Consider the following 12,351-nt stretch of genomic DNA (forward strand, 5'->3'; position numbering starts at 1 on the left):
ACTATTTATCACATATCTATTATTTAAACCAATATTATTCACCAAACAACCCACGCAGATAATTACGTCATAATTAAACTATGCAAATAATTCATAAAAATGTAAATAACCAAACTACGAAATAGGAGAGCGGGATCTTGCCTCGGAGTTTCGTCGAACGAATCGACATTGACGACGAGGGTCGGATCCAACGCGGAGAGCGCGGCGTCCGAAGAAACTCCGGTGAGGGGCTGTCCAGCGACGGGCAGCGGGATCTGAGGTGAATCTGGGGGTCATCGACGTCGAGGCTGTCGGAGGGGTCGACGGAGGCAGCAAACAGCGGGAAGAGGAAGGCCGATGGGGCTCTGGAGACGGCGAACAGGAGCTGGAGGAGAGGGGACTGTCGGGTGGTTGCCGGCGAGGAGGAGCGGCGGCTCTGGTGGCGACGACGGGTTCGGTTCGTGGTGGTGGTTTGCCGGCGGTGCTGCAGCTAAGGGCGGCGGCGGTTTGCTGTGGCGGCGAGGTGAGGCGGAGGCCGGCTGGGCGCGGGTTCGTCGGGGTTGTGGTCGGAGGCGAGCGGTGAACGGCGATTTCGACGGAGGCGGAGCGGTGTTGGGTTCGTGGGGGTTGGTGGTGGAGATGGGTTCGGTGCTGGGAGAAAGAAGAAGAAGAAGAAAAAGAGGGGATTTTCTTTTGGGGGTTGTACTGATGGAGAGAGAGAGAGGGTGTACGGGTATGGGGAGAAAATAAAGATTTTCTCTTTTTTTTTGGGAAGGGAAGAGAGTGATATGCACGTGATTTGGGGGGGGGGAGAAAATTAAGGGAGTGAAAAGGAAATAGTTAAAAGGTGATTAGGGAATTGATTGATTGGAGTTATGGAAAGAATTCAAATTCAAATGAGAAAATAAGAGAGGGAAAAATTCCAAAATAATATTCTGAATAATAATAATGAATAACAATAATAAGAATAGTGAATAACAATAATAATAAATAACAACAACAAATAATGACAATAATAATAATACAATAGTAAATATCCAAATATTAATTTAAAAATCTTTACCTTAACAACTAAATTTATAGTTAACAATACCATTAAAATAAATATGAAATTGGATTTTAAAATCATAGAAAATTCTAGATAATCAAGAAAAAATACAGATACTCTTTTAAAAATAATAATTAAATATTTTAAAATATCAGAAATAGTATTTAAACCAGTATCAAAAATCACGGTCCTTACATTCTACCCCCCTTAAAACAAATTCCGTCCTCGGAATTAAAATAAAAACCAAAGGACAGATATGGGACGATATCCATAAACAAAGGAGACAAGAAACAAGGAACAATGGAAAGTTACGAGACAAGAAATAGTGGAAAGATCCGGAGTCAAAAAGTGATTAGGTAGGGTTGAAATGAAATCTATCAAGAAAATAGGATAAGGGCTCAAGGATAGTCTCACGGATGAAATATGATATGTATCTAAGTTGTCTACCATATTCTTACTAGTGAGGACTCGGGACCGTGACCTGCATGGGCCACCAAAAAAACCTGTCACGCCCCGCTTCCCAAAATACACGGGAACCGGAGCGTGAACAAGCCCGCGACGTATTAGATTGAGAAGAAATATACTCTACTTTTTTTTCTCTTTTCTTTTCTTCTCAATCCAATACGCTAAGCGTCTGGAAATAAGTACAATGCGAAGTCACAGGTCCCCGATCACAGATAGCAAGAATATAATAGACAAACTCAGAATAAAGAAATATCATATCACAAATGGGGTAACATCCGAGACATAAAATACGGGTCAAACATGCCCTTATACAAATATGAACAAATGAATACTGAAAAGATACAAAATACACTGATCAAATAGAAATGGAAGGTAGTACAAAAGAAAACGGAGGACCAATAACTAAGCTTCAGCTTCTTCTGATCCGTCTGCAGGGCACTCCTGCTGAGAATCCTCTGGCTCCTAATGATCTCCCAGCTGAACCTGTTCTTCATCTAAGTCTGGCGTACACCAGAGAAAACATGTGTACGTCAGGTGCATGGCGCACGGCAAGACCCGACCCCACAAAGAAAATAGAACGAACGGAAATCCAACGCGAAAAACGATACGATAACAGAAACAACAAAAGAACGTACAACTGAAATCCACAAATCAACATGAAAACACTACTAAATCATGATAACATAAAGCATCCAAAATCGATCAGGTAACGAGATCATGCAGCTAGCGATCAGTCTAATCATCCAAATCATAAGGGCATACACTAGATGGAATTAATACTTAAAAATCTACAACAAGAGACGTAGTACGTCGAGCGAAATAATCCAAACAAGGAAACCCTCATGTATATACCATATGTCTCAAATTGTAGATAATTAAATATCAACCCCGATCTATGTATGAAAAGAAACACAATTGTCCTACATCTCACAAGAATTCATATTTAGCCAAGAAACGAGGTCATGTAACTAGCCATCCTACCCACCCCAGGCCGAAACAAGACACTGGCGCGAGCCTGGAAAATAACTACAATCATAATATCACAACTCCTCGGACCCACCCCGGTGACTACACAAACTTCACCAGCGCGAGCCCGGAATATACATCAACAATCACAACCGCTCACATGGACCAAGATTTCTCATCCCAATTCTCGTAATTCCAATTCAACTACACACGGGATTCTAGATCCTAACTGTGTCATACAGGTCACTATAGTCATAAACTCCTAATGATTCTCAATCACAACATGAAACAATCAATGCAACAAATCATGTGCAATAATATCATAGCATATCAGATAATCAAAATAAGAAATATAAATCATAAACAACATCTACATAATTCAGAAAATAATCTTTTTCTAAATAAATTCATTTTAAATTATTTCACTTAACAATTAAACTAAACTAATTCATTTCCAAAATAAATTCTTTTAAATTATTATAATTATCTAAAATGATTCTTTTGCCGAACTAAATTCTTTTAATTCATTATAATTTTTCTAAAAATGTCATTATCATATTACCATGATATAATTAATATTCTTCAACAAACAATCTCACGCAGATAAATATGTCATAATTAAACTATGCAAATAATTCATAAAAATGTAAATAACCAAACTACGAAATAGGAGAGCGGGATCTTGCCTCGGAGTTTCGTCGAACGAATCGACATTGACGACGAGGGTCGGATCCAACGCGGAGAGCGCGGTGTCCGAAGAAACTCCGGCGAGGGGCTGTCCAGCGACGGGCAGCGGGATCTGAGGCGAATCTGGGGGTCGTCGACGTCGAGGCTGTCGGAGGGGTCGACGGAGGCAGCAAACAGCGGGAAGAGGAAGGCCGATGGGGCTCTGGAGACGGCGAACAGGAGCTGGAGGAGACGGGACTGTCGGGTGGTTGCCCTGTCGGGTGGTTGCCGGCGAGGAGGAGCGGCGGCTCTGGTGGCGACGACGGGTTCGGTTCGTGGTGGTGGTTTGCCGGCGGTGCTGCAGCTAAGGGCGGCGGCGGTTTGCTGTGGCGGCGAGGTGAGGCGGAGGCCGGCTGGGCGCGGGTTCGTCGGGGTTGTGGTCGGAGGCGAGCGGTGAACGGCGATTTCGACGGAGGCGGAGCGGTGTTGGGTTCGTGGGTTTTGGTGGTGGAGATGGGTTCGGTGCTGGGAGAAAGAAGAAGAAGAAGAAAAAGAGGGGATTTTCTTTTGGGGGTTGTACTGATGGAGAGAGAGAGAGGGTGTACGGGTATGGGGAGAAAATAAAGATTTTCTCTTTTTTTTTGGAAGGGAAGAGAGTGATATGCACGTGATTTCGGGGGAGAAAATTAAGGGAGTGAAAAGGAAATAGTTAAAAGGTGATTAGGGAATTGATTGATTGGAGTTATGGAAAGAATTCAAATTCAAATGAGAAAATAAAAGAGGAAAAAATTCCAAAATAATATTCTGAATAATAATAATGAATAACAATAATAAGAATAGTGAATAACAATAATAATAAATAACAACAACAAATAATGACAATAATAATAATACAATAGTAAATATCCAAATATTAATTTAAAAATCTTTACCTTAACAACTAAATTTATAGTTAACAATACCATTAATAATAAATATGAAATTGGATTTTAAAATCATAGAAAATTCTAGATAATCAAGAAAAAATACAGATACTCCTTTAAAAATAATAATTAAATATTTTAAAATATCAGAAATAGTATTTAAACCAGTATCAAAAATCACGGTCCTTACAACACAACTAACTGAAATTTAGTAATCATAACTGCCATTCATCACACAACTAACTAAATAGAACAATATCGATGCGAACAATTGCATTATATTTTACACAACTAACTGAAATTTAGTAAACATAACCCGATTCTTTTTTAAAATTCCCAAATAATGAATTACTACGAACAAAAAGAGGGGGAAAATCGTATACCTGAAGCTGCAGAGGGGACAAAAATGTCGAGGTCCAAGCAACAAACCCAACAAACCCACCAAAGCCGAGATGAACACCGTAGCCAACAAACCCACCCGAACCAACACCAGTTCGAGAAGGGATCACCAACAACCAAAGCCAAGGAACCCACCAACAAGAAGTTGGAAAGCAAAACAAAGAAATCACGGCTCAACCAGAGGCGGGATCAGATTTAGAGGGAGAAGCCGATTCGACATTTAAATCCGCAAAAAACCATGGCTCAACCAGAGCTAGGGTTTCGAGTTCCAGACACGACCACGCACAAGCCACGACGAGCGGCGGGAGAAGAGGCGCGAAGAAGAGAGCGCTGTGGCGGGGGAAGAACAGCGGGGAAACCACGGATCAACAGATCTAGGGTTTCGTTAGGAATTAGAATAAGAATTGGGAGAGGTGTCAGAAAGCACGCCCAATTCCTCTCTCAAAGAACGGATTTGGGTTTCCTGAAATTACCACTGTTTGAGCCACTTTATAGAATAACAATTCTATAATTTTTTTTTGAACCAAACTTGAGATTAGGATTCAGTTGGATTCCATTAATTATGAAAACGTCACTGTCAGGTCCAAATATCATTCCTATTCCATAAACTTGGTGAAACAAACAGGCCCTTAGAAGTGTAGAGGAGAAAAATAGAAGAAAATTTGATCTAAAATCTTACACTGCTTCCTTCCCTTCCCCAAGTCATAACACTGTGAATCCCAAACAGCCCTGTATCAACGACCCCCATCAGCAAAACAGATCCAAACAAGAAACAGAAGATCCCTATCGCCATGGCCGCCCACTGCCGCCGTCCTCCTCGGACTCCGATTCTCACACATCAGCGACGCCGACGATCCCTCCACCCCCCCTCCTCCTCTCGAGAACTCTCTTCTCTCCTATCGTCACACCATACCTTCAACTCAACCACTAACTCCCTCCTCCTCCTCCATCGCGCGCCGCGCGGCGGCGATCTCTCAAATCAAATCTTTCTCGCCCCCTCCTCCTCCTCCTACGCTTCACCGCTGCTCATCTGGTCCATCGTCCGCATCCGCCCTCGACCCCACCTGTCCTGCTCCTCCTGCCCACGCCGTCCTTCCACCTCCCTCCCAATCACAGTTCCGGCCACCAGTCCCTCCTCAGACTCAACCCCTCAAACCTAACCGCCGCCCCCGCCCCTACCGCCCACCTCCACCCCACCTGGCACTGCCCAAGTGCCGTCACCCTCTCCCAAATCTCCTAGCTCCCAGACTCCTACCTCTTCTCTAGCGGCAGCTCGGAGAACCCCCATCGCTGACCCTGGACTTCCGCCCTGCCGCGAGACTGCGGCCCGACCACCTTCAGCCCCAGCTGCGGACACCGCGCTGCCGTCGCTCGTCTCGCCACCACGGCCCTTGAGCCCCCCTTGCCCCCAGTTGTCAAGACCAGGTGCTTCTGTGGGGATCCCGCCCCGACACCCGCCGGTGTGCTCAGAAGCGCTTCTTCCTGCACTCTCTGCTCCCATAAATGCCCGGAGAAATGCCACGAGGGCCCGTGCTCGCCGTGCAAAGTGAAGGGGAGGTACAAGTGTGGATGTGGGAAGAGTGAGGAGATTAGGGAGTGCTATGAGAGGGGTTTTAAGTGTGAGAATGAGTGTGAGGGGATGTTGAGATGCGGGCGCCATAGGTGCGAGAGAGGGTGCCATGAGGGGGAGTGCGGGGAGTGCCCGTTGACGGGGAGAAGGACTTGTCCTTGTGGGAAGAAGGAGTATAAAGGGGTTGCTTGTGATGTTGAGGTGCCAAATTGTGGTTCTACATGCGAGAAGATGTTGGCCTGCGGGAGGCACAGGTGTCCGGAGAGGTGCCATAGAGGGGTGTGCGTGGAGACGTGTCGGACTGTGGTGATGAAGGGGTGTAGGTGTGGGAGCTTGAGGAAAGAGGTGAGCTTTCGATTGCCTTCTGTAAAAATGTTCATTATTATTTTACTTGCATAGTTATCTTTACCTCTAGAAACATTATACTTCCTAATATCATTTTTGAGGAAATCATATTTATTTTAGAAAATAAGGATGTAGTGAGATGGCGGCAGTAGGTGGATGATAGGGAAGTTCTAGAGAACAATGAGTAATGGAAGCACTATAGAAGAAATGACCACTTAGAGAACTTCATGAACCTGTAAACATGGACACAGATATAGGATATGGCAAAATTTGAAAACACAGAGCACATGTATGGGATGGATATAACAATAAAGAAATACGAATATGGTTATATATGCAATGCTAGAGATACAACAAAATATGGTTGCATAAATAATACTCCTAGAAATTTGTATATATATATATAGAGAGAGAGAGAGAGAGAGAGAGGGTATGTTTATGTACGTGTGTAGGTATGTATGTATGTATGTTCGCATAAAAGGAAAATTCTTTGGAGAACAATGCAAAGGAACATATTATTTTAATAAAAAAGAGTATGTATGTATGTTCACATAAAAGGAAAATTCTTTGGAGAACAATGCAAAGGAACATATTATTTTAATAAAAAAGAACTTAATATTCTAAGAGTAAGACACACACACACACAGACGTACATACGTCAAGGTTTTAAATATCGGTTATCGGGGATTTATCGGACGATCAAAATCCTTCTCGGATAGCGGAAATCGGGGATTATATCGGGGATAAGTAGTATTTATCGGAGTAATATACTAGCAAATAATAAACAAACATAAGCTTGAAAAAAAATATAATGTTAGTCAAAATAGAATAATAAACAAGCAAATAATAAGATAACATCAAGAATGAAGAATCATCTACACATCTACATAATTATTGTTTAATCATGAGATTCATAAACTAACTTACTAAGTTGATATTTAGTAGTTATGAGCCATTATCAATATCCATAAACAAACATAAGCTAATCACCAATCAACCAAATTCCAAAAGTAACAAATAGTTCATAATTTGTAAACATTCAAAGAGCAAATCCAAAAGAAAGTAAAAGCTCTCAAATCCTACTTATCGGCCGATAAAACCGATATTTAGAGCCTACTTATCGGCCGATAAGTGCCTTTATCGCCGATAACTCGTCGATAAACCTCAAAAAACGATAACCGATTAAAAATCCTACTTATCCTAGCGGAAAGCTCCCAAATCCGATAACTCGGCGATAATATCGGATTATTGGCCGATATTTAAAACCATGACATACGTACGTACGTATGTATGTGTGTGTGTGGTATGTATGTATGTATGTATGTATGTATGTGTATGTGTGTGTGTATGTGACTTATGAATTTTCTTATACCTTGGTTTGAAATCAAATATTCCTCGTGTCGTACAATAATTCTTGATTATATCACTAAGAAAAGGATAGGTACCCTGATATTGAAGTACAGATCTCAAATGATACTTGTTAAGTAATTGATTTTGTGATAATTTGTAAAAAACATAGGCTTGAGACAAAGAAGATAAGTCACAAGACTTATTAGAAAACGACTTTTTTATAGTCGAAATAAACACACACACACACATACACACACACACAGAAGAGAAAAACGTAAATGAAATCATTTCTGGTTTGAAAAATCTATTGTAAGTGTGTGCGTGCGTGCGTACGTACGAGAAAAATGAGTATGTTTGGTACCAAGCATAAATTTTGTGCTTGGTAGTGAGGTGACACATTCCTATCCACTCATTCATATGGTGTTCCCATGCACTTCCCAACCCATGTGAATGTGGTCCTCCCATTTGAATGAGTGGAGGAGAATATGCCACCTCACTACCAAGCACAAATTATGTGCTTGGTACCAAGCATACCCATCTCTCTCTCTCTCTCAGGGTATGTTTATGTACGTGTGTAGGTATGTATGTATGTTCACATTAAAGAAAAATTCTTTGGAGAACAATGCAAATGAACATATTATTTTAATAAAAAAGAACTTAATGTTCTAAGAGCAAGATTCAAGTCCATCTATCTAACAATCAACCATGATTATAGCTGACTCAAGTTAGCATCCACAATATTCAAGGGATTCAAGACAACCATATGTGACTGGTCATCCACATGTTCCTGTGTTCCAAATTAACTGCTTTACTAATGTCTAAAACAACTTTTTTGGTTGGTTTCGTATAATTCCAAATTGCATGTGTGTGCCTAGACGTAACTTTCTTTTGTTGGACCATATTTTTTACTACACCATTTTGAAAAATTGAAATATATTATCTATGCTCACTCCGGAAGAGCATTAAGAATGGTATCTTTCTTAAAGATTTTAAATGATTTTACACTTTAATGCGAACCCATTAATTCACTGCTTATTCTATTGATTTCTGGCATTATAGTATAGTTGAACTATACTATAATGCATAAATAATAATTCTTTACCTAGAACACTCCATGTATACTTCCTAATGTTTTTGTTGGTAGGAAAGTTGAATTCTGCCCACCTCCTGGTGTACTTTAGAGAATAAGGATATAGTAAAATCAAATGGGAACTGTAGGTGGGTAGTAGGGAAATCCTTAAGATCAATTAATGGAAAAACTATAAAAGGGATGCCCCACTTAGAGAGAGATTGAAACCTGTATAACATGAATATTGATATGGGATATATACAATATGATATGGGCACTGCGATATAACTCATATAACAAAATTTGACAAAATAGACATATGTACAATTCATGCAACAAAAGGCATACACACACATATACGTGCATACATCCATAAATATAATTATCTACATATAATTATATACATGTGCATCAATACATCATGGTTACAACAATAATAGAATTTTATATATTATTTATTTATCTTTTAATCATTTATGTGAACAATGATATCCGTTATTATTAAATTATACAAGTTATATAAGAACAAGGTATCCAAAACACAAAGAGAGTTGTGAATCCACCTTTCATGTATTCAATTCTTTTTATTTAACATTCTATAGGTGTGCGATGTTATCCTTGTTACATCTAGAATATGTGGCAAAATATAGGATACAAGAAAGGAGTATCCGCGACTATCAAATATCGAAGTGCTAACTATTGGATAAGTACCCATACTAAAGCATCTCCTTTCAAGTGTAATGTATGACATAGACAGAAATCCATTTGAAGCAAGAAAAGGTAGTCAGCAAAAATGTGTCCCGTACCTACAAAAATATTGATCCATAATTTGATGTTAACAACAAGAAAAGGTTAACTTTGGTTGCCTTCTGAATTAAGTTCGTTTGGTTTTGTTATTTTCCATTCTCATCTTACTTAGTGCCCATCCATATGAACGTATCAGAATCTTCATAAAATCCAGCTCTTTTCAGGGCAATCTATAGTGTCTGGACATCATATTTCAGAAGAATTTGTGTTTTTATCAAGACAAGGTTCTCAATGCATCCTAGCGTCATGTGTTTGGAGGAAATCATATTTTCTTGTATCTTCTGATATAATCCAGAAAACAAGGATGTAGTGAAATGGGAACAAAGGTGGGTTATAGGGAAATCATACAGAACAACAACTAATGGAAACACTATATAAGAAATGGACGACTTAAAAAATATAAAATCTTGTAAAGCATGACTACAAATATAAAATAGGGTGCAAGATGCTACCAAACACTGAAATGACAAATTCTAGAAACTAGGACCCAAGTATGCCCTAGAACAAGGCAAATCCTTGAAATTTAGTATAGTAATATGTCATGGATATTATAACAATTATATATTTATTATATATATGCGTGTTGCATGTTTATCAATTATGTAAAAAATTATATTATTTATCAAGGAACTTTTGAATTATATAAAAGCAAGGTACTTCAAAATCAAAAGAGTTTCGAGTCTACATCATTCATATATTCCAATTTACGTGTTTTTGGATACATCTACAATATGTCTACAAAATGGCTCTAATATGTTACATATGTTAGATCAAAAGAGTATTTGACATGTATCCATCAATTATTTGAGTGTCCAAGTATGAAGTATGTGATATGTATCGGTACTAATACACCTTTTCCTTTAAAGTACCGGTGCTATATAGACATAAACTCATTTGAAACAAGAAAAACCAGTCAACAAAAAGGTGTCCTTTACTTGCAAAAACCTGATCTATAATTTGACGAAAATTAAAGTGAACTTTTGCCTTCTAAACAAATTTTAACTGCACGGTTTTGACATTGGAAAGGATCTTTCTCCATTAAGGAGGTAACACTAACAGTGGTATCTTTCTCAAAAATTTTAAGATAATTTTATGCTTTAAATCCTTCAGTAATACGTGCTTATCATTCACTACTCAGTCTCTAGGTTCCTGGCATTCAAAGTGTAATTTGTACCTAGTTTATCGTTGAATAGTTTCTAGTCTTTTAGTATATGAAAGTTACTAACTACATGTGAGTATAACTATTTTTCTTTTAAATTTAAGAAACAAAATTTAACCCTCAATCTAATATAGGTTCCTTGTTATCAAGATTTGGTTTGTGAGAGGAAATGTCAAGGAACGCGAGATTGTGGGAGACATGCTTGTAGGCGTCGTTGTTGTGGTGGGGATTGCCCATCATGCCCAGAGGTATTTCTGATAAATACTTTGTCCATGTTGTTCCATACAGTTACACTAAAAGGTTGCATTTCAGATTTGTGGAAGGAAGCTTCGGTGTAACAATCATAAATGTCCTTCTCCATGCCATAGGTAATTTATCCTTTTAAATCTCATATTCGATTTCATTTTCTGCAAGTGTAGTATCTGCATAATATTTTGCTTCATCATGCCCTAGACTAATATAGGTTCTGTGTACGAGGATTCCAACAATGATAACTTTTTTGAGTTTTAGCATAGCCTAAAAACACATGTTGAATAATCCGTGAATCTAATTCATCACATCCTGATTTTGAGAGATGAACAGAACACGGATATCTGAACACTCTTAGGGTAAATCAAATAAATTTGTCTTTTATGCATAACAACAGAAGTTGTTTGACCATTGAAGACAGAAGAAGACATACAATTTATTAAAAAATATGCAGCGATAAGAAAATCAGCTTGGTAAGGCAGTAACTTTTGGGATCATGTATATGAATCAAATAGGAAAGCAAATCAAGTGAGTGGCAACTGGCAACTGTTCTCAAGAGTACCATATTTGTTATGGTGTGTATGCTGAATAATTCAATAAGATGAATAGTAGTATTGTAAAGTATTTTGCATATATCTCAAGATATGATGAAGCCTCAAAACTTCAATAGAACTTTCAAAGTGATTTATAATTTCTTGATTAAATTTTGTGAGTACAAAGAGGAATTTCATATTGTCTTTTCATTACAAACCCATGTCAATCTATAATAATCATCAATGTAGATTACTACAAAATATGTAAATCAGAAACTGTTTTGAGTTGAATAGGAGCCCAGCTATTAGTGTAGAAAAACTTCAAATGGAGAACTATAAATCATTTTCTTTTCATCTCAAAAGACGAATTATGGTGTTTTCTGCTGTTTTTCGTAGCTAACACTAGAACATTTCAGTTTAGATAAAGATCTAGTTGACAAGATTGATTAACTGTATAAACCTGAGAGGTGCCTGTCCTTACATATAATGTCACTGAGAGGTGATGCATCAGATGCAGCATCGGCAGTGGTGACAATAGGTTGATAACCACAATGAAGTCAATTGAGACTACAACAATCATATCCCCTGCTAATCGTATTCTTAGTTTGAAGATAAACACATGAAGATGGGCAAAAGATTATTGAGAAATTCATAATTTTCGTCAAGCGACTAGCATATAGCATATTAAATGGGACATCTTGAACATATTACAACTTAAATAAGTAAGAGGCGATTTTGGATTAACAATGTGAGGGCCAACAACAGACATAGAACTCGATGAATTAAATGTGAAAATTTAAGTTAGGTTATTGATCAAGTAAGT

General features: G+C 38.7%; 1 protein-coding gene across 1 annotated transcript in view; it reads left to right on the forward strand.

Annotated features, from left to right (window-relative positions):
- The window catches only part of LOC109841538 (NF-X1-type zinc finger protein NFXL2), a 28,360-nt gene continuing 16,345 nt past the window's right edge, over nt 337-12,351 (forward strand). The window contains exons 1-5 of the mRNA XM_020410499.1: nt 337-528; nt 3,129-3,577; nt 5,872-6,361; nt 10,881-10,994; nt 11,059-11,114. Of these exons, the coding sequence (XP_020266088.1) occupies nt 337-528; nt 3,129-3,577; nt 5,872-6,361; nt 10,881-10,994; nt 11,059-11,114 (1,301 nt within the window). The remainder of the gene's footprint in view (nt 529-3,128; nt 3,578-5,871; nt 6,362-10,880; nt 10,995-11,058; nt 11,115-12,351) is intronic.

Source organism: Asparagus officinalis, chromosome 5 (assembly GCF_001876935.1).
Source record: "Asparagus officinalis chromosome 5, Aspof.V1, whole genome shotgun sequence".
Taxonomy (NCBI): domain Eukaryota; kingdom Viridiplantae; phylum Streptophyta; class Magnoliopsida; order Asparagales; family Asparagaceae; genus Asparagus; species Asparagus officinalis.